At 40.3% G+C, this 27,694-nt stretch overlaps 2 protein-coding genes across 4 annotated transcripts in view; one reads left to right on the forward strand and one right to left on the reverse strand.

Annotated features, from left to right (window-relative positions):
* RCL1 (RNA terminal phosphate cyclase like 1) overlaps nucleotides 1-27,694 on the reverse strand; it is an 89,376-nt gene that overhangs the window by 33,064 nt on the left and 28,618 nt on the right. For 2 of the 3 annotated variants that reach the window (XM_043890893.1, XM_043890892.1), the window contains exons 2-3: nucleotides 7,241-7,312; nucleotides 4,778-4,953 (exon numbers count right to left, since the gene is read on the reverse strand). In XM_043890893.1, coding sequence (XP_043746828.1) covers nucleotides 4,778-4,909 — 132 coding nt within the window. In that variant the 5' untranslated portion in view covers nucleotides 4,910-4,953; nucleotides 7,241-7,312. Of the gene's footprint in view, nucleotides 1-4,777; nucleotides 4,954-7,240; nucleotides 7,313-22,569; nucleotides 22,742-27,694 lie in introns of all 3 variants that reach the window. The other variant, XM_043890894.1, reaches the window with a different exon arrangement.
* LOC122685857 (COMM domain-containing protein 3) lies at nucleotides 10,229-11,120 on the forward strand. Its single transcript, XM_043890895.1, has one exon. It carries the CDS (start codon nucleotides 10,229-10,231, stop codon nucleotides 10,814-10,816), a length of 588 nt encoding a protein of 195 aa, XP_043746830.1. The 3' UTR covers nucleotides 10,817-11,120.

Genomic DNA, 27,694 nt, shown 5'->3' on the forward strand with positions numbered 1-27,694 from the left:
CTTGTTCCCAATGGAACAAGAGACGTTTCTCAGCCCTGTGGGGGCTGATCCTACAACGGAAAGCATTGAGGGCAAGCAGCGCAAGCAGAGGCTCTGGGAAAAAGCCCTGGTCCCAGTCCAGGCTCGAGTTTGCTGTGTGGCCTCAAACAAGAAAATCTCAACTCCTAAATTCCCTTGTCTCTAAGGTAAGGAGATCAGCCTGCCTGTCTCCAAGTTGCTACCAACTCTTACATGCTAAGATTCAACAGAACAATACTCCAACAGGGCTTTATGGCAGAGAACAGTCCCCAACTAAATATTCATATATCAGAAAATTAACCAGAGGTAGAAATGACCTGTGTAGCCTAGGAACATGTTCAGCATGGATCAGGTGGGGCAGAAGCAGTTACTGGGAAAATCCATTAAAGATTAGCTAATTTCAATTAAATATTAAAGCTACACACAACTCAGAAACTTAAAACAGGCATCTGGAATTGCCGAAACCAAGAATAATTCAGTCAAGGCTAGTACAAAGGGCAGTTGGGGAGAAGACCAAGCCAGATTCTGGAAACGGTGGGGGCTGCAAGGATGCCGGTTACTCCACGAGCACAACTCCTGGAGCTAGGTGGCCTCCAGCTCTCCAGGGGAAGAGAAAGGCAAGAGAACAGAACACCCCTGCTGGTTCTTCCTACCCACACCTGGAGTCAAATAGGAGGAAGTCAAATTGAATCTGAGCGCCAGTCAGGAGCCCAAATATAACTCCAGGTGTGGTCCTGTCTCCTGGGTCACTCTCCATCTGACACGAAGGGCAGGCCCCTCGCCGTGGTGGGACAAGGGCTGGAAAGGCAGCTGTGGGCTGGAGCCCCACTCAGCCTCTTACAGCCTCTGAGGCCTGGACACTCTCTCCTCAGGGCTTTAGCTGCCTGCTGTAGAAAGAGGGGCCTGACTGGAAAGTTCCATAACCTCCTCACGCTCCACACACTGGATCTAGCAAAGTGGGGGTGGTCTGTGGGTTCTACTTCAAGGAAACCTATCTGTTACTCTGCAGTCAGAAAGGAAAGGCAAAAGTCTGACCCAAGTGGAACCTCAGGGGAAAGGCATCACCCTTACAGTCCAATCAGTCAACAGGCAGAAATATGATCAGACCCATAGCTTCCCAGGTGGCCCTGGTGATAAAGAACTTGTCTGCCAATCCAAGAGATCTAAGAGACTCAGGTTCAATCTATGGGTCAGGAAGATCCCCTGGAGAAGGCAATGGCAATCGAGTATTCCCCAGTATTTGTTCCTGGAGAATTCCACGGACAGAGGAGCCTGGCAGGCTACAATCCATAGGGTCTCAGAGAGTCAAACATGGCTGAAGCAACTCAGCACACACCACAACAAACAGAAAAAGGGAAGAAACCTGGTCCCTTCAGTTCCCTTGTCTGAAACAGTGATAAGAACATCTACTTAACCCTCATAAATCAAATAAATACGGATACTGACAGAGGTTCACCTAAACCAGTGGCCGGGACACAGCAGGCTTCACTCTACTTCTTTTCCCTGCCAGGACAGCCCTGAAAGAGGATGGACTCTTCACTCACCATCTGGCCAACTGCTGGCACCAGTAAATATCAACTGGGGGCACTAGTATCAAATCACTGAGACTCAAAGGAGACCTCCTAGAATTTTTCTTCTCAAAATATCCCCCCATTTCCTATCTTTTTGTCTCCAAAATGTCCCTACCCCTTTACAAGGCTCATCCCATCACTGCTGCTTCTATCCTCTGAATATCTGTCAGTGGCCTTATTAAGCCCCTCTACCCTTTTCATTTTAACTTTTTCCTTCTCCATTACATCCTGCAAACAAGTGCAAGTTTCTCTCACTTAAAAATTCCCAACCTCAGTTCTTAAGGAGACATCCTATCTAGCCTTCTGGAAGAATCTCCCAACCTTCTATGGTTCTATTTCTTACTCATTCTGAACCTGTGCATGATCTTGCACCCTAATGATACTGTTCTCTTAAAGGTCAACAGAACTTCTCACTGCTGCATCTCCCTACCCAATCCCAACTCAACTCCTGTAAGGACTGACTCTTGGATCATCCCTAGTTTTTCAGAACTCAACTCCTCCTTGGCTTCTCCAAATCCTTCTATTTCCACAGTCACTGTCTCCAGCTCCTCTTCCCCAACTCACTCCTTACACACTTATTCCTCTTCTTCATCTATACTCAGTCCCTGGAACCATAATGCCAAAACTCTACTGGCCCACTGAGGCCAGAAAGGGACATTAAATGAATGATGAGGTCAGTTAAGACCTGTGTCCAAATAGAGCTCTCACGCCTCTTCCTAAGAGGGCAGGTGCTACTCAGCTCCGATGGATTGCCGTTGTGGAGGAACAGCCACGCTGACCTACTGCAATGAAAAACTCTGGGGTTTCAAACAAGAACAACCAATTCAGATACATACACCAACACCAACACCATCCACACACTGTGCAGCCCAAGGGAAAAACACCTGTCAGACTTACTGAGCCAAAAAGCCACCAGAGATCAACCTCGGTACTAGTCAACCTCATTCTCCTACAGAGTGAAGTATCAGTAGGTAAGATCCTGATGATCTGAGGCTCCAAACAGTAATTCCCAACTGGACATCCCCCACGGATATCCCACCAATATCCCAGAGAACAGGACCAAAATCAGACACATCAACTATCACCCCATCACAATTTTCCTCTTTCCTGTCTCAAACTCTTTCTGATCACTATCCTTTCAAGTCAACTGTGACAGATATCATGGAGTTACCTGTGACCCCTTCCTCCTATCCCATCTCAAATTAGTTATCGAGTTATGAAACCCCTCCCTCCACACTGTCCTTCATATCTGTCCCTACCCTTCCACTTCCCTCTGCATCAAGTTCATACTGGTTGATACCTTGGCAATTCACCCTTCTCTCAGCTCTACAGTTATCTTCCTAAAACCATGACTGACTCTGGGGCTTCGCTTCCTCTTGAAAGCCCTCCCCAGCCCTCAGCACTTGGCTTGTGCGTCTGCCAGAGCCCAGAGGCATCCAACGTTGTGGTCTCCCTGGCTGTGTTCACAGCTGTTCACCCCATGAAACCACATTCCCTACGGGCAGAACTCATCGTATTCATCCCTGTATGCAGACAGTAGGTGTGGACATAAATTGATGGGGAAACCACACATTAAAGAGAAAGTTCAAAACGAAGAAGCCACAGGCTGAAGAAGTTACTCTTTATCCAGGATTAGGTGTATTTATTTTATCCTGGGCTGGAGCCAGGTACTAACCAAGGTCATTTTAGTTCTGTAGCATATGAAAACAACAAGAAAGCCTTTTAATATGCTGCTAGAAAGAATAAAATACTATTTCTAGGGAATCTGTCAATTAATCTTTGGCATTGTTAATATGTTAAATATGTAAATTTTCAGTACTGTCAGTGATAACAGCTTTTAAGATCACTGGCAATTATAGAAAGAGGACAAAACTGGGATACATCGCCTGTCTGCTTCAGGGACTTTTCCCAAGAGTCAAGGCACCTACCCCTCGCCCTCCCAATCTGAAATAGTAGAGGTCTCCTCTCTTACTTTTAACTGAAGAACCCATCTCCTAGAATCTTCCGGAAAAATGCGAGAAATAAGCAACCACTTGAAATTACTTTGAAATTCTACACAGTTTAAGCAGCATTCATATACAGTTAAGAATATCAGATCTTGCACTCTACTTTGGATCCTGGGAAGAGTTTGTGTACCCAAATCCTAAGAATTCAGGAATAAACCTTTTATTGCCCAAGAACAGATCGATCATGTTTATAACCTCACCAGCACCCTGGTGGATACCAGCAGCCTCTGCTTTGGGGCTCACTGCACCACCTAACTGGGCTTCCCTGGTTAGGGAAGCCACACACGTCTGCCTCCAAAGCCACCCCTTCAGGGGTCTTGTTCTAATGTCTGCAGAGGTGAAGACAAGCATCCTCGGCTAGAACTTCACATCATGGTCCTCAGCTTGAAGATACCTTCTCTGGATAGCAGAGCATCCAAAGGTAGGGATTGTTGCCTCACTATGAAAGGTTTAAGGCAAGCCTGCTCCAATCCATCAATCTCCCTCTCCCCAACCTGTCTTTCTTTCTTTCTCTCTCTCTCTCACACACACACATACACACAATAAAACCCATCCCAGACTGGCATTAAGACAGCTGTGGTTGCCACGATGAATATTCTAGTTGCACATTAAACTATCCTCCCCACACACGCAGCATGCTTAATAAGAAACTTGCTGATGCTCACAAACTGGCAAAGCTCATATATACCTTCCCTGCCCTTATGCCCTTTCTCTAAATCTGCAAACTCTTCTCAGAAGAAGAAAGTCCTAAAGTGTACAGTTGAAGCCTAAGTCAAGATTATGCTGCAGCATGTCAAGAAGATATTATTCTCTGCCTAAAATTTTGATCTGCTGCCTTTCAGCCTCAACCATCACATGACCTTATGAAAACTCCACTCTCACACACTTCAGTCAACAGAGCCATATTTCATGTCAAACAGGATGAGACTGCAAGCATCTGTTCGGAAGGTTCTTAGACATAACAATGAAAGGCACCTTGAAGAAGATTAACAGTCATCACTGAATCTGAGGATTATGAGTCTTGGCTCATCTGCATTCTGGAGTGATTAATCTCTAAACTTCAAGAAAAATAACAAAACAAACACACTCAACAATAAACTGTGTTTTATCAGGAACTAGTTTCTCAGAAGTTAGGTGTGACAGGAGACAAAAATCACAGCGTGGTGTGGCCTCACTACTCACCGAAGGGTCAACCTGGTCATTGGTCACTCCTCGCAGAACTATTCTCAGCGGGTGCTTCATAAATGGAGCTAGGCAGAGCAGACTCTCCAGATAATACCCAATGCTGCGAAGAACGCTGCAGTCATGCTCCATGGACCCACCATACAAGAGGCCAGGCTGATAATATAAGGTCGTTCCTTATAACAGAGGAAAGAAAGTCAGCAGAAGGAAAAAAAAAAAAGTGTCACAAAAGCAACGAAACAGTCAGTCCCAAGGGGAAAGTCTGGCAAGGGCATCCAAGAGTTCAAAATGCCATTCCTGAGAGCCCACATACTTCACTCTAAAAGCTGACTCATTACTGTCAAGTCCTTGTAACAATAATAAACTGTGAGTGTAATTTAATAAACAGTAATAAATTAAACCCCTCCCTAAGCCATCTGAATTGCCAGAATCACAGCAGGGCACAGAGGAGATATATCCTAACAGGCACCCTAGTCGCCCAACAGCATGCTCTCAGATTGTGCCAAAGTTGGGGTTTACAAATGATGTTCTGAAATCATCGTGCCAGCAATCAGCTTCTTCTAGGCCCAGGAAATCAGATTTCCCAATACCACAGTCACCAAACTAGGTACCTGGAGAAGGCAAGTACTTTATGGTACTCACTTCCATTAATAGTAACTATTTTAATTTAATAGTAACAAATGGAAATGTCTAAAATTATTGAACTGCTTTAGTGGAAACACTTTATCTTTCTTTATTCTTTCAAATATGCATGTCATCCAAAAAATTTCTTACTAGGTTTACATATTAGAGGAAAAACCAAATAAAATATGCTAGATGATTCAGGGGGTATGAAGAAATGAACACAATATATTTTTGATACTAATAATTCTCCTGACACAATCTACCAATAAAGAAATCTAACATTAGAGGAAGGAGCTATGTTCAATCACCAAAAGGAAAGCAGTTCTTGGGAGTTTCACACAAGAAATACAGGTTTCACCATATTAAAAAATCAAAATCACAATAATCACAATCAGAATCATAGTCTAATCAAAGTTGGAAAACTGTACTTTACTTATTCTAAATACTATTTACGACACAAAACAATCTTTTAGGTCCAAAAGCCCCCAACTCCCAAAGACTATAACCACGTCTGCACCAAAATCTGTCTATGCCAGAAAATTAACCAAATAAGAAACTAACCAGATCATCAAAATGAAGGCTGGGGTGGGGGGGTGGGGCACGTTGTAGCAGTGAGGCGGTGAGGGGGGCAGGGCGGGTAGACAGATGAGGTGGAAGGAAGCAGGATCATATAAATACCTTATTTCTCAACTAAGCTGTAGCTATGACCCCAAAACAACAGAATTTCTTGTCCTCTGAATCACCAACAAAAATCACTGAAAACATCCCCAGCAATTTCCAAAGTAAAGGCGTCAAGGAAGACTAAAGCAATCACAGCTTGCAAAGGGCATCTGATGTTTTACTCCTGAAACCCCTTCTCTGTGAGGTATGGCTGAATGCAGCTACAGATCAAGTCCCATGGCCACTTATAAAGCCAAGCTCATCTTCTCCCTTAACAGAGCCAACGCACAGAAAAGTTCAGTTTCCTCTGCTGAACACATGTGCAAAGGCACATAGCTCATGGAGACAATCAAAGCATGTTTGCCATGATCATCTACACAATGTAGATAAAAGTTTCTAATAGCGAGAAAAAAAAAAAGAAGGAAAAAAAAAAAAACTAGACAAAAAGCTAGAAACAACCTAAATGTTTATCAGCAGGGAATGGTCAAATAAGTTATCATGTATCCATACAACAGAATACAATGTAAGGCTGAAAAACTGAGATGGACCTGCATGTGCCTGGCAAGCAAATTCCCTGAGACATCTGTGCTAATGAAAAAACAGCTGGCTGCAGAACACTATGAACAGCCTGATCCTGTTGATGGTTTGAGATACAAAAGTGCCCATGAAAGCAAATACATATAAAGGAGATCAGGACAAAGTCCTCATGGCTGCCCCTGGGAGAGGGAATGGAACGGGAAACAGGGGAAGAGATTTTCACATTTTTTTGCACATACTTATATAAACTTATTTTAAAAGATAAAATAAAAAAATAAAATAAAATTCATCACATACAGCTACCTCAGAGAGTTTGTTCTAAGATTTTATTGTGACAACATAAGCTAAGTGGACATTGAAAAGCTGTATATAAAGTTAGGTATAAAACACTTCTATTGTTTAAAAGAGAGGAGGTGTTTGTCTGTTTATCCAAAATTTTCACTCTTCTCACTTCCTTAAGTCACAAATATGTCCCTTAAATTGGCAACTTCACATACTGTCTTCATACAATCATATCACAGACAGGAAACTGGACCTTTCCATTCCAATACAATATTTATACCATCAAAAAGAGTGAGTAACAGAGGAATATTTAAGTAGTACATGTAAGTGCTTTCAGGAATGGGACGAACAGGAGCTTACCTGTTTGGTTTATTTCAATTCGAGAACCATTAGTTACTTTGTCCAACAGTCTTATGAAGCTGGCTTCAAAATCTGTGGGGAGAAAAGAAAACTGGTTGGCCTCCAATTAGGTCTTCATTTCCAGACAGCACATCCCATCCAAGTACTGCAGTGCGGGGTAGGTTACTTCCTGCATCACACTGGGCTCTTCACAGCACCTGGGAGAGCACATTGGCTAAGGAATCTGAAGCAGTTGAGAAGCACTGACTAGCATTTGTATGTCTCGCTGTTGCTGTTGTTCCGTCGCTAAGTAGTGTCCAACTCTTTTGCAACCCCATGGACTTGGCCCACTAGGCTCCTCTGTCCATGGGATATCCCAGGCAAGGGTACTAGAGTAAGTTGACATTTCCTTCTCCAGGGGATCTTCCCAAACCAGAAATCGAGCCCGTGTCCCTTGCATCTCCTGCACTGGCAGGCAGATTCTTTACCACTGAGCCACCTGGCAAGTCCATATGCAGGTTTAGTAGAACTATTAAAAACAACTCAGATTTTGTACTCCACCAAAAAATAGGAACTCTACCAGTGATCTAATGGGATATTAATTTCAGCAGCATAACACCCATTTGTTCTGATCTCAGAAGTGTGCACCAAATGAGAGAAAGAACAGAAAGCAGGAAAGAGTTTTAAAATCAAACTCTTACTTGCTGCAGAATACCCTTCAATCTCAGAGACAGTAAAAGGTCACTGCCTCTCTCATTCAACAAAGTGCCCCTTCTCCTTTCCTTTATCATCTTATTGATCTAGAACTTTCTAATCAGTTCAGTTTTTAATTTTATTACAAGGTACCTGAATATACAGTATTATCACCACCTTTTTAATGCATGAAAAAGGTTAGAAGAAAAAAAACACCAAATGTTAATAAACGGGCTTCTCTTCACAGTAACATTTTATATGAATTTTTCTTGTTTAAATTTGCTTCAGTTACTTTTATGAATAAATTGTTATCAAAGCTGTTGAGGTTTGACAAAAAACAAAATTCTGTAAAGCAATTAACCTGCAATAAAAAAATTAATTAAAAAAACAAAATACAAAAGCTGGTTATTCTCTAAAACGTGAGGGGGTGGATTGTAAATGTGAAATATGAAAAGACAGAGAGAAGAATCAGGAGTATATATTCTCTGTTCTCCTGAATTGATATTATATACATACACACACGCACGGAGCTTTATCTTCAACATCCCTCCCATGAACGGAAACAGGAAGACCAAGTCTTCTGTACTGAAAGCATGGTGACCGCCTGATGTTTTCAGGCAGTTCCTGCTGCTGCTGCTAAGTCACGTCAGTCGTATCCGACTCTCTGCGACCCCACAGACAGCAGCCCACCAGGCTCCTCTGTCCCTGGGATTCTCCAGGCAAGAATACTGGAGTGGGCTGCCATTTCCTTCTCCATCAGGCAGTTCCTACTCCTCTAATAAACTAGCAGAGTTTGAGAGCACAGACCTTAACAGTAACCTAAACTGATCCCAAAGGGTGAGCAGATCAACGAAGCAATTCCCATCCACCTGTTGTTACTTAACGCTGTCCCATAACTCATGTCACAGCAGATTCTGCAATCTGTACAAAGAGCACTGGGCTAGAAGTCAGAGAAGCTCTCTTAAGTCCTGAAATAAGGCGTAATGGCTAATAACAGCAGCTGTGTATTAATGCTTGCCTTATATAATCCTCAAAACCACTAAGCAGGAAGTGCTTCCGGTCTTATAGGAGGCTGAGGCCCAACGGCAGAGTCAGGACTTGCACCCAAGTCTGCCCTCCTCTAGAGTCCATGCTCTAAATCAAACCAGGGCTGGGTTTGCCCCACTCAGCTTAATCTCTCAAAGCTAACCTCCTCCTCTAGAAAATCATACTACCTTTCAACCGCAGGCAGTGATTTACTGATGGTCCTACAGATGACTTAATGAGTCCCCGGTCAACATTTATCTTTAATGAATTAGAACAGAATAAACACTACCAGTTACATAGTAAGGGTGTTGTTCATGAAATTTTAGTCTCAGTTCAATATATACTTGTATATGTATTAGGTTACAGTAGAAGTAGCACCACAAAAGTTCAAAGGTTAAATCAGCTACAAAACTAAACTACATATTATTTCTATGGTCTTTTTATATAGAATATTCTATGTTTTTAATGTAGGCAGGATGTATAATGCCATGCCACTGTCTACTATGTTTATAGAAAATGTAAGGTATTCTGCATAAAAAAAGAAAACTTGACCTGCTCAAGCTTTCAGGCTGCCTAAATGGGTGAGACAAATAAGCATTTATGAATAAAGTCCAAGATTATAAACTCCATAGCTTTTATAAATTAGTAAAGAAAAGAAAACAAAAAATTACTTTGAAAGTAGGTGTTTTTGTTTTTTGCAATCCACAGGGGCTCTTGAGCATGAACACAGTTAAAAATGCCCAGCAGTGGAACACAAGTAGGAAGAAAATGAGCACTCATGAAGACCTCCAGACAAAACCATCCCCAGGTCACAGTAAACAGGTGCTTTAGAAGCAGTACCTCAAAGAACCAACGCAGAGCTAGTTCCTGAATCCTAGTAACAGTGAAGATACAGCTCCATCACCTGGTACGAAAAAGATCTCAAGTTCGCCTAATAATAGTCAGACTGAAGCCTCAAACTTTTTAAAACAAGACGTGTAGGATTCCCTGCCACCTCACTTCTTCAAGACTGCTCCTAGGAGTACAGAATTTCAGATATCTAGCATTAGGGAGGAAGTTCTCCCCAAAAGCACAGCTTTACTAGATGGTTTAAGAATACATAATTAGGTTACACAGCTATAAGGAGAATCAACATGAATGCCACAATGGTCAGGAGACTGGCTACCACTAGGGGCATAGAAGGGAGAGGTAAATAAAACAGGTCAATGAAGGTGTGCACAATGTTCTATTTCTTGACCTGGATAGGATCACACGGATGCTCATTTTTTAATCCAATAAGAACTACTTTTGATGGAGCTCTCGGAGTATGTGCAGAAAGGCTTCCAGATGCTGGCCGATCCCGGCTCCTTCGACTCCAACACCTTCACGCTTCTCCTCCGGGCGGCTTTCCAGAGTCTGCTGGACGCCCAGGCGGACGAGGCCGTGTTAGATCACCCAGACTTGAAACATATCGACCCAGTGGTTTTAAAACATTGTCATGCAGCAGCTGCAACTTACATACTGGAGGCTGGAAAGCAAAGAGCTGACAAATCAACTCTAAGCACTTATCTAGAAGACTGTAAATTTGACAGCGAGAGAATAGAATTGTTTTGGACAGAATATCAGAATAATAGGAATTCCCTAGAAATCCTACTGGGAAGTATAGGCAGATCTCTCCCTCATATAACTGATGTTTCTTGGCGTTTGGAATATCAGATAAAGACCAATCAACTTGATAAGATGTACAGACCTGCATATTTGGTGACCTTAAATGTAGAGAACACTGACTCCCGATCCCACCCAGAGATTAGTTTTAGTTGCAGCATGGAACAATTACAGGACTTAGTAGGAAAACTTAAAGATGCTTCGAAAAGCCTGGAAAGAGCAACTCAGTTGTAACTTGGGAAAGTTAACGATCTGCCCGGATCTAGAGGAAGACCAGGAACGTCTTGCCGTCCGCTGAACTATCATTTCTGCGAGCTGGATGTCTTCCTTTTCAGAACAGATTTTTTTGTTTTGGATTTCTGTCACTCATAGGTTTTGACACTTTATTTTTTTACACCTCTGGAAGGGTTAAGAGGGAATTTCTGCCTAAGTATTTGAATCTTTAGTATTATCCGTACACTTGATCCCATTTGATCTTTTCCACGTCTTCCAAAAGGAAGTAGACAGTATTACATTCTGAATAAATAAGTTGTTCCCACAAAAAAAAAAAAAAAAAAAAAAAAGAACTACTTTTATGTTTTATGAATTTTTCATGTTATACTTCACACTTTCAACAAAATTGTCCTTTAATTTCAGGATTTTTGACTTTTAATTAAAAGGAAATTGACCTTTAATTTCAGGAATCCTTAAATACTACCTCCCATACATAATGATCTCCCTTCCCTAGACCCCCAAAGAAGGGAGCTCATCATTTCTTTAAAGGGACTGGTAACTTCTAGAAGACTTAGTGGCACTCAATATTGGCACTAAGCCTGACCCATTCCTCACCAAAGAAAGGCAAAAAGTCATGTCTTAAAGGAGGGGACTGAAAAAAGGAATATGATTCAAAGATCTACCCTTTAAAAACAAGGAGCAAATCTCAAGAAATAGATTCAACTTAAAAGTATTGTAATGATTCAAATTAATTATGACACATCTATAAACAAGAACACTTTGCAGCTATCAAATCAGTGGGATTTTTCATACACTGATATGAATCATCTCCATAGTATACTGACTGGGAAAAAAGTAAGATGCAAATGGCCTCTATTTGAGAAAGGAAACAGTGTCCTTATGGAAAAAAAAAGAGCCCTGAAAAGAAACACAACAAACCAACAACACTGGTTGCTTCACACGGAAGGAAGATTGGGAAAGAAACAGAGACACTTTGTAAACCGCTTTGTTTTGAATTTCATGTCATATGTACACATTTTTAAAAACTACATAAAAATTAAATTGAAAAAATATAAGTAAAGGTACTGTAACACAATTTAAAGAACAATAAACACTGCTCTCATTAAATAGACTACAAAAGATCTTTTTTTTTCCATTTATTTTTATTAGTTGGAGGCTAATCACTTCACAATATTGTAGTGGTTTTTGCCATACATTGACATCCCAGTCCCCCCTCCACCTCCCTCTCCACCCGATCCCTCTGGGTCTTCGCAGTGCACCAGCCCCGAGCACTTGTCTGATGCATTCAACCTGGGCTGGTGATCTGTTTCACCCTTGATAATATACATGTTTCGATGCTGTTTTCTCGAAACATCCCACCCTCGCCTTCTCCCACAGAGTCCAAAAGTCTGTTCTGTACATCTGTGTCTCTTTTTGTTTTGCATATAGGGTTATCGTTACCATCTTTCTAAATTCCATATATATGCGTTCCATATATATATGCGTTAGTATACTGTATTGGTCTTTATCTTTCTGGCTTACTTCACTCTGTATAATGGGCTCCAGTTTCATCCATCTCATTAGAACTGATTCAAATGAATTATTTTTAATGGCTGAGTAATATTCCACAGTGTATATGTACCACAGCTTCCTTATCCATTCATCTGCTGATGGACATCTAGTTTGCTTCCTGAAAGGTCTTTATAATACAATGCAGCCATCATTTTTTAAATAACTGCTTAATTACAAAAGAAAATATACACACTATTTTAAAGAAAAAATTTTATAAGTAATATATACAATGTGATTACAATTCCATCAGAGACAGAACTAAAAGAAAAGACAGCAAACAATTAACACATGAAATTAGGATTTACTATTTTCAACATTAAATCCAAAAAAGGTAGAAATTACAAATGCATAACCAAGTCTCAGAATAAATTAAAGTATGTTCACTCACCTGGAAATAATATATACATAAAACATTTACATATTTTATATAATTATGCAAAATGTGACAAATAATAAGTTACTTGAACTTAAATACATCACATCTTTCCTATATTATAAATCACATCAGTTCAGTTCAGTGGTTCAGTCATGTCTGACTCTGCAATCCTGTGGACTGCAGCATGCCAGGCTTCACTGTCCATTATCAACTCCCAGAGCTTGCCCAAACTCATGTCCATCAAGTTGGTGATGACATCCAAACATCTCATCCTCTGTCATCCCCTTCTCCTCCTGCCTTCAATCTTTCCCAGCAGCAGGATCTTTTCAAATGAATCAGGTCTTCGCATCAGGTGGCCAAAGTATTAGAGTTTCAGCTTCAGCATCAGTGCTTCCAATGAACATTCAGGGCTGATTTCCTTCAGGATGGACTGGTTGGATCTCCTTGAAGTTCAAGGAACTCTCAAGAGTCTTCTCCAACACCACAGTTCAAAAGCATCAATTCTTCGGTGCTCAGCTTTCTTTATAGTCCAACTCTCACACCCATACATGACTACTGGAAAAACCATAGCTTTGATTAGAAGGACATTTGTCGGCAAAGTAATGTCTCAACTTTTTAATAAGCTGTCTAGGTTGGTCATAACTTTTCTTACAAGGAGCAAGCATCTTGTAATTTCATGGCCACAGTCACCATCCACAGTGATTTTGGAGCCCAAAATAATGTCTGTCACTGTTTCCACTGTTTCCCCATCTATTTGCCAAGAAGTGATGGGGTCAGATGCCATGATCTTCATTTTTGAATGTTGAGTTTTAAGCCAACTTTTTCACTCTCCTCTTTCACTTTCATCAAGAGGCTCTTTAGTTCTTTTTTGCTACCTGCCAAAAGGGTGGTGCCATCTACGTATCTGAGGTTATTGACATTTTTCCCAGCACTCTTGATTCCAGCTTGTGCCTCATCCAGCCCAGCATTTCACATGATGTACTCTGCATAGAAGTTAAATAAGCAGGGTGACAATACACAGCCTGCCCATACTCCTTTCCCGATTTCAAACCAGTCTGTTGTTCCATGTCCGGTTCTAACTGTTGCTTCTTGACCTGTATACAGATTTCTCAGGAGGCAGATCAGGTGGTCTGGTATTCCCAACTCTTTCAGAATTTTCCACAGTTAGTTGTGATCCACACAGTCAAAGGCTTTGGCATAGTCAATAAAGCAGAAATAGATGTTTTTCTGGAACTCTCTCGCTTTTTCGATGATCTAGCAGATGTTAGCAATTTGATTTCTGGCTCCTCTGTCTTTTCTAAAACCAGCTTGAACATCTGGAAGTTCAGGTTCACACACTGTTGAAGCCTGGCTTGGAGAATTTTGAGGATTACTTTGCTAGCATGTGAGAACCCAATTTATAAATCTTTCTGTGGCCTTTTAAGGAAATCTTTGCCTTCACCAAGGTCATGAAGATGTTCTCCTTGAACTTCTATTTTCATGTGGAAACTATTACATTTAATAAATTTATTCTTTATGGTTTTTGAAACAGTTTACTGAAAGATGGGTGTTCAATTTTGTCAGGTGTCTTTTCAGTAGCAGTTAACTTGGTTATGTGATTTTTTTTCTCATTTTTGTGTTTATTCTTACATTTAATTATGTTATACTTTCCCATGTGTTTTATCCATAGCCAATGCTTGGGATGTACCCTTCCTAATAATAGTGGATAGTTTAAAAATTTGTTACAATCTATTTTTTAAAGATTTACTTAGGGTTTTTCATTTGGCCTCATTAAATGAGGTTATTTTGTAATTTAATTTTTGTGTGTGTGGTGCTCTTAAGTACCCCACAATTGAAGTCATCTCTGTACATTCTTTTTTGTTCTTTGGAATGTGTAAAATAATAAGAATTATTTTCCTTTGAATATTGGGGGGAAAATTTCTAGCACTTCAGTGCTCTTTTCTATTTATTACTTGGTGAATTTTTGCATTCCTTTTGTTTTGGTTTTATCTTTGGGTGTCTTTAAAAATTTCATTTTATCTATTTTGATTTGTTATCTTTTTATATAACTGTGATAATTCCAAATGTATCAGTAAATAACAGAGAACAGTCTACCACAAATGTTCTTGATCTTTTATTAATTCATACTTTCTTTCCTTTTACAAATTAATGAGGCTATTGATTGTATTGTATTGTTTTTAATGAATTAACTTGATGTTTTTTGCTATTTTCCATTTTGTTTATCTCTTCTTTAGAAATTATTTTCATTTAGTTTTCGGCTTGTAATTTTGTTCCATTTCTAAATATCTCAGTTCATTGTTCTGTTGCTTTTCTTCTTAATTACCAAAGTGTTTAGAGTTGTAAATTTTTCTTTGGTAGACTCCCATATATTTTGATAAAACTGATATGTCTCTTTAATGTTCTTCTTCCAACAACACAAGAGACAACTCTATACATTGACATCACCAGATGGTCAATACTGAAATCAGATTGGTTATATTCTTTGCAGCCAAAGGTGGAGAATCTTTATACACACAGCAAAAACAAGTTGAGGAACTGACTGTGGCTCAGATCATAAACTCCTTATTGCAAAATTCAGACTTAAATTGAAGAAAATAGGGAAAATCACTAGACTATTCAGGTATGACATAAATCAGATCCCTTACAATTATACAGTGGAAGTGACAAATAGATTCAAGGGATTAGATCTGATAGAGTGCTTGAAGAACTATGGACAGAGGTTCATGACATTGTGCAGGAGGCAGTGATCAAAACCATCCCCAATAAGAAGAAATGCAAAAAGGCAAAATGGTTGTCTGAGGAGGCCTTCCAAATAGCTGAGAAAAGAAGGGAAGCAAAAGGAGGAAAGGAAAGATATATCTATCTGAATGCAGAATTCTAAAGAATAGCAAGGAGAGATAAGAAAACCTTCCTAAGTGATCAGTGCAAAGAAATAGAGGAAAACAATAGAATGGGAAAGACTAGAGATCGCTTAAAGAAAATTAGAGATACCAAGGGAAATTTTCATGCAAAGATGGACACAGTAAAGGACAGAAATGGTATGGCCCTAACAGAAGCAGAAGATATTAAGAAGAGGTGGTAAGAATACACAGAAGAACTATACAAAAAAGATCTTCATCACCAAGATAATCACGATGGTGTGATCACTCACCTAGAGCCAGACATCCTGGAATGCAAAGTCAAGTGGGCCTTAGGAAGCATCACTACGAACAAAGCTAGTAGAGGTGATGGAATACCAGTTGAGCTATTTCAAATCCTGAAAGACGATGCTGTGACAGTGCTGCACTCAATATGCCAGCAAAGTTGGAAAACTCAGCAGTGGCCAAAGGGCTGGAAAAGGAGTTTTCATTCCAATCCCAAAGAAAGGCAATGCCAAAGAAGGCTGAAACTACCGCACAACTGCACTCATCTCACATGCTAGCAAAGTAATGCTCAAAATCCTCCAGTCCAGGCTTCAACAGTATGTGAACCTTAGTATCAATAACCTCAGATACGCGGATGGCACCACCCTTTTGGCAGGAAGCAACAAAGAACTAAAGAGCCTCTTGATGAAAGTGAAAGAGGAGAGTGAAAAAGTTGGCTTAAAACTCAACATTCAAAAATGAAGATCAGGCATCTGGCCCCATCACTTGATGGCAAACTGATGGGGAAACAATGGAAACAGTGACAGACTATTTTTTTGGCTCCAAAATCACTGCAGATGGTGACTGCAGCCATCAAAGTAAAAGATGCTCGCTCCCTAGAAGAAAAGCTATGACCAACCTAGACAGCATATTAAAAAGCAGAGACATTTCTTTGCCAACAAAGGTCCATCTAGTCAAAGCTATGGTTTTTCCAGTGGTCATGTATGGTTGTGAGTTAGACTATAAAGAAAGCTGAGCACCAAAGAACTGATGCTTTTGAACTATGGTGCTCTATTTAAAACAACCAACACTGAAGATTACTTTTTTTGCCTCCTTCCCATTACTTCATGGCAAATAGATGGGGAAACAGTGGAAACAGTGGCTGACTTTATTTTTCTGGGCTCCCAAATCACTGCAGATGGTGACTGCAGCAATGAAATTAAAAGACGCTTACTCCTTGGAAGGAAAGTTGTGTCTAACCTAGACAGCATATTAAAAAGTAGAGACATGACTTTGCCAACAAAGGTCCATCTAGTGAAGGCTATGGTTTTTCCACTGGTCATGTATGGATGTGAGAGCTGGAATATAAAAAAAGCTGAGTGCCGAAGAATTGATGCTTTTGGACTGTGGTATTGGAGAAGACTCTTGAGAGTCCCTTGGACTGCAAGGAGATCCAACCAGTCCATCCTAAAGGAGATCAGTCCTGGGTGTTCATTGGAAGGACTGATGTTGAAGCTGAAACTCCAATACTTTGGCCACCTGATGCAAAGAGCTGACTCACTGGAAAAGACCCTGATGCTGGGAAAGATTGAAGGCAGGAGGACAAGGGGATGACAGAGGATGAGATGGTTGGATGGCATCATCAACTCGATGAACATGGGTTTGGGTGGACTCCGCGAGTTGGTGATGGACAGGGAGGCCTGGCGTGCTGCCATTTATGGGGATGCAAAGAGTCAGACATGACTAAATGACGAACTGAACTGAACCTTCAAGTTTTCCTAGATAGCTTATTGTGCTTAAATAAAAACCTTTGAGGAAATGAAATCAACAAAAGACAGCTTATTTCTCTGACTTATGCTGTTTTTACCACCTTCAAGTATTCTATTTGTATCCAACCTCCTAAGTTTTAGTCTTTTTGCTTCAAACAGATTGAGAGGAGGTGACCCTTCTCTGACACAACTGAGCAACTGAACTGAACTGAACTGACCTTTCTCTAACCCTAATGCACTGGAGTATTTCCTCCACCTTAGAAAATTATTCAAAGCAGAGCAGGACAACACTGCATAATACTAAAAGGGTGAATCCATCAAGAAAAGAGAGCAAACCTACATGCACCAAACAACAAAGCTGCAAAATGTATGAAGCTAAAACTGTTCTAACTGACAGAAGAAAGAACTCAGCAATTCCACCAACAAACAGGATCTAATCAACATCTACATATCACCTAACTCACAGAGCAGAATATACATTCTTTCCAAGAGCACACTGAACACATGCCAAGATAATGGTATCTTGGGCCTTTAAGAAACCTCAACAAATTCAAAGTAACTGAAATATACAGAGCACGTTCCCTAAACATAATGGAATCAAACTTATATCAATAACAAAATGATAACAGGAAAATACTCAACACTTGGAAGTTAAACAACACACCTGTAAATAATCCATGAATCAAAGAGGAAGTCTTAAAGGCAAGAAAAAACATACTGAACTAAATGAAAATTAAAATATGACACATTGAAAATTCATGGGACTCAGCTAAAGCTGTGTTGAGAGGGAAGTTTATTGTACTAAATGCCTATATTACAAAAGAGAAAAGGTTTCCAATAACCTGTCTCACCTCAATTTAGAAAAAGAACGAAATAAATCCAAAGCAAATGAAGGAAATAATACAAATAGCAGAGGCAGATGAAACTGAAAACAAGAAAAGTGGGGGGAAAAAATCAGTGAAACAGCTGGTTCTTTAAGACAATAACCCCAAATCTCTAACAACACAGGAAAAAAAAAAAAAAAGACAAATCAACAGTTTATCAGGAAACAGGGAATATCAATGCAGAACCTCCAGGCATCAAAAGAACAATAAGAAAGAATTATGAACTCTACATAAATAAAACAATTTAGATGAAATGGACCATTTCTCCAAAAAACACAAACTACCTCAATTCATCATATGAAATGGGTAATTTAAATGGCCCTATAACCATTTAGGAAATTGAAAATATATTCTTTAAAACTCCTGCAAAAGAAATCTCTAGGCCTTTATGGTTTCACTGGAGAATTCTACCAAATGTTTAAAGAACTAAAATCAATTCTATGCAATCTCTTCTAGAAAACAAAGAGGAAACAGTTTCCAATTTATTTTAAACTAGTATATTCTTATTTAAATATCAAAATCAGACTAAGAGTACCAAAAAGAAAACTACATGGACTGTAGCCCACCAGGTTCCTCTGTCCATGGAATTCTCAAGACAAGAATACTGGAGTGGGTTGCCATTTCCTTCTCCAGGGGACCTTCCTGACCCAGGGATTAAACCTGGGTCTCCTGAATTGCAGGCAGATTCTTTACCATCTGAGCCACCAGGTTAGTCCACAAATGAGTATCATTTATGAATATATACGAAAAAATCTCTAACAAAACATTAGAAAATAAAATCCAGTAATATAAAATACAATTACACATTATGACCAGTAGGGTTTCTTCCCGTAATGCAAGGATGCTTCAATATTTGAAAATCATTCAATGAAATAAACCATATTAACAGACTAAACAAGAAAAATCACATGATCACATCAGTGGTACAGAAAGTACATTTGACAAAATACAACACTCATTCATACACACCTACAAATCTTAGAAAAATAGAAGCAAACTTCCTCAGTTTGATCAAAAAAAAAAAATTTAAAAAAAATATGCAACTAACATTATCTCCAATACTTTGGCCATATCATGTGAAGAGTTGACTCATTGGAGAAGACCCTGATGCTGGGAGGGATTGGGGGCAGGAGGAGAAGGGGACGACAGAGAATGAGATGGTTGGATGGCATCACCGACTCGCTGGACATGGGTTTGAGTAAACTCCGACTCGTTGGACATGGGTTTGAGTAAACTCCAGGAGTTGGTGATGGACAGGGAGGTCTGGCATGCTGCAATTCATGGGGTCGCAAAGAGTCGGACACGACTGAGCGACTGAACTGAACATTATACTTTGTGGCAAAACATTGGATGCTTTATCCCTAAGACAGGGAACAAGGTAAGGAAGTTTGGTCTCATTACTCTTATTTAACATAGTGCTAGAAGTCCTACTCAGTGCAATAAGGGGGTAATAAAAGGTATAAAGTTCAGAAAAGAAGAAATAAAACTGTTCCAAGTTACAGATGACATGACTGTCCACATAAAAAAATCCCAAGGAATCTACCAAAAAAAAAAAAAACCACTACACATTTAGAACTTATAAATGAATTCAGCAAGGTTGCAGGGCTAGGAATTGAGTTATTCAGTTGTGTTTGACACTTTGCAACCCCATGGACTATACTGTCCATGGAATTCTCCAGGCCAGAATACTGGAGTGGGCAGCCTTTCCCTTCTCCAGGGGATCTTCTCAACCCAGGGATCGAACCCAGGCCTCGTGCATTGCAGGCAGATTCTTTACCAGCTTAGTCACAAGGAAAGCCCAAGGTTGCAGGACACAAGACAAACATAAAAAAAAAAAAAAAAAATTCGTATTTTTATATACTATTGATGAACACATAGAGGCCAAAATTTAAAATCAGATATCATTTACAACTGCTCAAAAAAGTGAGACATTTAGGTGTAAATTAACAAAACACGTACAGGACTTAAATGCTAAAAACTACAGAATGTTGATGAAAGAAAACAAAGACCTAAATAAATGGAAAGATACATTATGTTTATGGATTAGGAGACTCAATACAGTAAAGATGATAACTCTCCCTAAATTATCATATAGGTTTAACACAGTTCTTGTCAAAATCCTAATAAGATTTTTTATAAAGACAAAATTATTCTAAACTTTATATGAAAAGGCAAAGAACTAGAATAGCTAAAACACTCATGAAAATTAAGACTAAAGTTGAATGGATCAGCCCACCCAAATATTATATACATAACAATGCCAGAAAAACATCTACTTTTGCTTTATTAACTACGCCAAAGGCTTTGACTGTGTGGATCACAACAAACTGTGGAAAACTCTTAAAAGATGGGAATACCAGACCACCTAACCTGCCTCCTGAGAATTCTGTAGGCAGGTTAAGAAGCAACAGTTAGAACTAGACATGGAACAACAGACTGGTTCCAAATTGGGGAAGGAATACATCAAGGCTGTACATTGTCACCCTGCTTATTTAACTTAAATACAGAGTACACCATGAGAAATGCAGAGCTGGATGAATCACAAGCTGGAATCAAGATTTTCAGGAGAAATATCTATAATCTCAGATAGGAAGATGACAGGACCCTAATGGCTGAAAGCAAAGAGGAACTAAAGAGCCTCTTGACAAATGTGAAAGAGGAGTGTAAAAACACTCACTTAATACTCAACATTCAAAAAACAAAGATAATAGCATCCAGTCCCATCACTTCATGGCAAATAGACGGGGAAAAAGTGGAAATGGTGACAGATTTTATTTTCTTGGGATCCAAAATCATTGTGGATGGTGACTGCAGCCATGAAAATAAAAGACACTTGTTCCCTGAAAGAAAAGCTATGTCAAACCTAGACAGTGTATTAAAAAGCAGAGACATTACCTTGCTGACAGAGGTCTGTATAGTCAAAGCTATGGTTTTTCTAGTAGTCATGTATGGATGTGAGAGTTTAACCATAAAGAAGACTGAGCTCAGAAGAATGGATGCTTTCAAATTATGGTGCTGGTGAGGACTCTTGAGAGTCCCTTGGTCTTCAAGGAAATCAAACCAGTCAATTCTAAAGGAAACCAACCCTGAATATTCATTGGAAGGACTGATGCTGAAACTGAAGCTCCACTACTTTGGCCACCTGATGCGAAGAGCCAACTCATTGCAAAAGACCCTGCCTGATGCTGGGAAAGACTGAGGGCAGAAGGACAAGGAAGCAACAGAAGATGAGATGGTTGGATGGCATCATTGACTCAATGAACATGAATTTGAGCAAACTTCAGGAGATAGTGAAGGACAGGGAAGCCTAGTGTGCTGCAGTCTATGGGGTCACAAGGAGTCAGACACGACTGAGGGACTGAACAACAAAAATCATAAGAGTGTGGTACTGACAAAGGGACAGACATAAAGGTCAGTGGAACAGAACAGAGAACCCAGAAAGAGACCCACACAAATGTGCCCAATTTTTTTTTTAACAAAGTGATTTGTTAAAAAGTGATTAAATGGAAGACAGCCACTTGTACAAATGGTGCTAGAGCAGTTGGACATTCATAAGCAAAAAAATGAACACTGACCTAAGTTTTAAACCTCATACAAATATTAACTTAAATATAAAATGTAAAACTATAAAACTTACAGGAAAAAAAAAAGAAAATCTTCAGGTCTAAGGCTAGGCAAACAGTTCTTAAACTTTTCACCAAAGGTACACGCAGTAAAAGAAAAATCTGATAAATTCTATTTCATTAAAACTTTCCCTCTGCAAAAGACCATGTTACAGTATAAAAAGGCAAGCTGTAGAGTGAGATAAAATACCAGGAACTAGGAAACTACATATTTGACAAAGGACTAGAATATGTAAAGAACTCTCAAAACTTAACAGAAAAAAAAAAAAAAATCCTACTAGAAAATGGCAAAAGACATGAAATGTTATTCAATATCATTAGCCATTAGGAATGTGCAAATTAAACTACAAGACAGCACTACACATTAATCAGAATGGCTACAGTTAAAAACAGTGACAACACCAAATGCTGGCAAGAATGCACAGAAACTAAATCATTCCTTCACTACTGGTAGGAATACGAAATCCACGCTTATCATTAGTATAGTGGTCAGGCCTCCCCCAATTCCAGTTATCTATCAACAACTTTGAGTCCCAGACCATACTGAAATAAAGTACAGATACATCCTGTGGTATAATAAGAAATACAGTTAGTCTTTGTTCCCAGCACAGAGTTCCTAAAAAAAAAAAAAGAAAAAAAACCTTGGAAGTTCCAGAGTGACAGGAGTCTACTTTAAAAGCTATTCATAGAGCCCCTTTTGAACACACCTGAGTTTATGCTGCTGAGCTGACTTAGGGTGGAGCCCCTAGACAGCCTCAGGATGGGGCTGGTCACCAGAAAAATCAAAAGAGTAGCCGGTTAGAACTTTCAATCCTACTGACTTCTACGGGGGTGGTGTGGTGCGGAGGTGGGCCTGGAGATCAAGCCCTGGTAAAAATTCTTGAACAAGGAGAGAACTTCAGGTTAGTTTAAAACAAAACAAAAGAATCCACATTCTGGGAGAATAACAAACCCCCACCATTCCACAGGGATGGAAGCCCCTTCAGGACTCTTCTGGACCTACCCTATGTATCTCTTCATCTGACTTCTCATCTTTATCTTTTATATCCTTTATTATGAACTGGTAAATGCAAATAAATATTTCCCTGAGCTTCATGAGACATAAGTTTAGCAAATTATTAGACCTCAGGAGGGGGTTTGGGAACCCCCAAATTATAACTGGTTGCTACGAAGTCTGGGCTTGTGACTGGGATTTGAGATTAAGTCCTTAACCTGTGGGATTTAATGTTATTACCACTGAGGTAGTTCACAATTGAGTTAAATTTGTAGCACACCCAGTGAATGTCCACTGGGAATTGGAGAACTGCCTGGTGTGGAAAGGAAACCCCACACATCTGGTGTCAGAAGTATTGAGAGCAGAGAAGAAAAATAATTTGCCCTTACAATTCTCCTTTTACAAAATCCAATTCATGAACACCCACATTTATCCCCAAAACAATGTATCAGTTTGCCAAAAGACATTTTACCTTTAAGGACCTCCATGTGGCATGTTTCCTCAGCACATTTTAAAGGATTCTTTTTATTAAAATTTCACTTACCCCTCCTTTTTCAGAAACTCATCTGGTTAAGCCACGTGCAGTACTCCCCGAGGACCAAAGATCTCCTCTCTCCAGTTTCAGAGCAAAGCTTAAACATGTGACCTACTCAGGGACATGGGTAGCAGCAATCCCATGTCCTAAGTGCTAAATCAGGGCTCTTACCCAAGTCCATCATTTCTGTATTCCCACTTTTAAAAAATCATCATTCTTGTGAATTCTTTCCATATGGAGCTCACCTTTGCCCAGAAAATGTTAATTCAACGGAACCCTGCAGGATATAGCCCTCGTGAAATCCAGAAACAGAAGCATGTTGGGCAGCTGCTTTATAATCTGAGGAACACTCAAGTCCACCAAGCAGTCAGCTGGGGGAATAGGCCTTGCCGACTGGAGCTGGCTGCCGTCTGCCTCTTGCTCTGTTACTGACTGGATATTTAACTTCACCAGCTATCTTACTTAACCATGTCTTGCCTTTTCTACCTTTAGTAAAACAGCAACAGAAGAATATTTATTTCCTCCTCACTGATGGAAAGAATCTAATGAGGCAATATAATCATTCATGTTCCTCAAAAGTGAAGTAAATATTACACATGTGGCTGCATAATTAATAAAAACTATTCCAGGATCTTCTTTCTTTGGGATTCAAATTCTTCTCATTGTTTACAATTCCTCATTCAGAGGAGAAAAATAATCTATTTAAGAGATTAACAAATCTAGCTGAAATCACAATTTGATCTGTGTCTCATCCCCTTCTGAATCTTCTTGCTGTTTTCTTGGTACCTCATGCTGTGATTCCCAGTCATTACAGATATGAAGAAAAGAAAAAGCTTAACAATTAAATTCAGTTCTTGCTGTTGTTTAGTCACTAAGTGTGTCCGATTCTTTTGGGACCCCACGAACTGTAGCCCACCAAGCTTCTCTGTCCATGGAATTTACCAGGCAAGAACATTAGAGTGGGTTGCCATTCCCTTCTCCAGATCTTCCTTACCCAGGGATTGAACCCACATCTCCTGCATTGGCAGGTGGATTGTTTACCACTGAGCCACCTGGAAAGCCCAATTAAGTCTGGAAGAGCAGAGTTTTCCAACATCAGCACCGATATTTTGCACAGAATAGTTCTTTGTGTGGGCAGCTGTCCAGTGCACTGTAGGATGTTTAGGAGCATCCCTGGGCTCCACCCACCAGGTGCCAGGAGCAGCCTCTCAGTTTTGACAACCAAAAATGTCTCCAAACACTACCAAATATCCCTGGGAAGCAAAACTGCTCCTGCCTAAGAACTACTGCATTATACATATAACACACAAATATTTGGAAGCCATCACCTAAAAGGAAACCTTTAGCCTAAAAAGAAAACAGAGAAGGTACAATTAAATATTCGAAAATTTTCCATATAGAAGCAGGAACAGATTTTGAATGCCAGACAACGGAACTATACCAGTGAACAAAAATTTTATTTTACAAAAAATAAAACCAGCTAGTGTTTACTCTTCCTACACACCAGGCTCTGTTGAGTGTACTTTCAAGCACTATTTCATTTAATTCTCACATGACCCTCTGAAGTTGTAGTAATGGCCTCACTTTACAGATGAAAAAAACTGAGGCTCAGGAGCTCCAATAGCTAACAGCAAAAGCAGAACCCTATTTCAAACAGAGATCTAATTGAGCCCAAGCTCTCAACTCCCAATCTACCATGACAAATGAAGAATTTATTCATCACCTTTGTGTGCTCAGTCTTGTCCGACTCTTTGCAACCCCATGTATTGTAGTCTGCCATGCTTCTCTGTTCGTGTAATTTTCCAGGCAAGAATACTAGAGTGGGTTGTCATTTCCTACTCCAGGGGATCATCCCAACCCGGGGAGAGAACCCACATCTCTCCCGTCTCTTACATTGGCAGGCAGATTCTTTACCACTGTGCCACCTCGGAGGGTATACACCTCCACAAAATAAAGAAAATGAAGAACTTTTTGACTTAAAAGCTGTTTCTTTCACCAGATTCCCGAAGCCACCATCTCAGTCCTGTCCGGTCAGATCAGAAGATCCAGAGAGTCTTCCATCATAATCTCCGGGCAAGCCGCTGCTCTAACTCTGCGGAGCCCCATTACAACTTGCTACCTCAAGTTACTCAGGATACCTACTCTCTCAGCTGTTCCTCAGAAAGCTCCTTGAGAGCGGAGCAATGAGCTTCTCATGCTTACACCTCCACAAAGCTGTGCTCAACCTGTGGCTCAATGAATCTTTTATGAATGACTATTCTGGAGATGCCACCTCCACCCTCCAAAGCTCACACCAGAGAAGATACTTAAGTAAGCACCTTCAGGAAATATAATTCTTGCACTTGAGCTGAAAATTTTATTGGAGATGCTGAGTTTTTTCTAACTCTCAGAATCTAAGTCAGGAAGAGCCAGAAAGGGACAGATGACAGATAAGACATTCGTTGGCTACATCTCCACTGAAGTTACTACAGACTCATTCGACTATGATCACATCATGTGTCAGGGGCTACATGTATTTATATGTGTGTATGTAAATACACTTACATATATATGTCTGACATATATATATATATATGTCTATGAATGAACGTATATACGTATATCTTAGTTCTCTCCGTAGAAATTAATACATGTCTACAGAATTTCTGAGGCCTTGAATCCAGCCAAGAAGGTCTAAATTAAGGGTCTCTTTTTACTCCCTAGTATATTAATAAGGTAAGGCAAATAAGGCTATACAGAGTGCTCCTCATATAATACCAGCACTTCTGCTAACCAGTACTCCCGTCCCCAGGTACCAGAGCCTTGTATCTTTTCAGGAAAATGCCAAGTGCCCAAGCTCCATTCATGTGTGTGGCAGTGAAGAGATACAAACAGTTCAGGAGGGAGAAAGGGAAACATCACTAAATTATATCTCATGAGCACGATATTTCCAATAGAAATCCCAGGTCTACAGGCTAAAGTATGAATGTATGCTCAGTCACTCAGTCTTGTCTGACTTTGTGACCCTATGGACTGTAGCCCTCCTGGCTCCTCTGTCCGTGGGATTCTCCAGGCAAGAATACTGGGGTTGGTTGCCATTTTCTCCTCCAGGGGATCTTCCCCACCCAAGGACTGAACCCACGTCTCCTGAATGAGCAGGCAGATTCTTTACCACTGAGCCACCTGGGGAGCTAAAGTACTTCTATTTAAAAATGCTATCCCCAGTGTTCCTAGAACCTTGTCTTCATACCACATCCAGGTAGCTATGAGTTCTCTAGGCTAATATAGGGGGCTAATGGGAGGGTTGATAGGGAATACCAGAGTAGAGCAATCAAGCAATTGCTTCGCCCAAGGGTCAGACTCAAAATTAAGGTAAGAAATGTTGAGAGGAAGAGCATCTGGCAAAAACCATGCTAGCGGCCCCTCAACTTCTTCAGGACAGTGAGGGCACTAATAATCATGTACCAACAGAAGCCTTTCTCACTGTCACCAGGTTCCTCTCCATGGTACAGGGGTTCATCTGGTTCTTTCCTTAGAAACCTTCTATCTCCATCAATGACATGGCATTTCCCCTTACGTGCAACCAATCACCCTTCAAGAGAGGCAGAAACATCCAGAAAATGCATTCAGACAGATGATGAGACGGGCTGGCCACTGACGATAGGAGCCAGTGCAAAATTAAACACACCAACAGGGCCCAGAAAGCTCCCAGGACCAACCACAAACCCTCTTCTCCTTCAATATGCAGAGAGGTTTTTTTCTTGAAGTGATTTTCCCAATTCGGAATAACCAGACAGAAGCTTTTAAATATAATGAGGCTTATTCCAGGGGACCAGTTGAAATTCGGACACCGTTAACCTGATATGGATTTAAATGGGGCCTTATTTTTCACCTATTCACCCCTGTAGGGCAAAAAGAGAGCTCTGAAGCCTATAGTTTAGCACTTGTCATGAACCCTTTACTAAAGTCAAGGCAATTAGGCCCATGACTGTTACAAATTTATCTCAAAGCTTCTGTCCTGCACAAACCAATCACAGTGACGGCTGAAAACAAACACAGAATTTTTAAAAATTCTTTAATCCACACGCAAGGAGATGTGTGAGGACAGCCGAGAAATCATGGCGACAGGGATAGCCGGTGGCGACCAAGGGGACATCTGCTTCTGAGACCTGTTTTGGGACAGGGGACCAAACCAACCAGTGGTACTTCGCTCTCTCCACATCTCTCTCCGTCTTTACATCTGCCCATTCACCACACTTCGGTCCAACAAACTGTTTCTCTCTTTTGAGAGGTTTATAGCGAGAGCAAGAGGGACTCAAGACAA

This window comes from Cervus elaphus, chromosome 29, assembly GCF_910594005.1.
Source record: "Cervus elaphus chromosome 29, mCerEla1.1, whole genome shotgun sequence".
In the NCBI taxonomy this organism is placed as follows: domain Eukaryota; kingdom Metazoa; phylum Chordata; class Mammalia; order Artiodactyla; family Cervidae; genus Cervus; species Cervus elaphus.

What these genes read in the sequence shown, in the direction of transcription:
- LOC122685857 (XM_043890895.1), top strand. Translation starts at nt 10,229, where the DNA reads ATGGAGCTCTCGGAGTATGTGCAGAAAGGCTTCCAGATGCTGGCCGAT.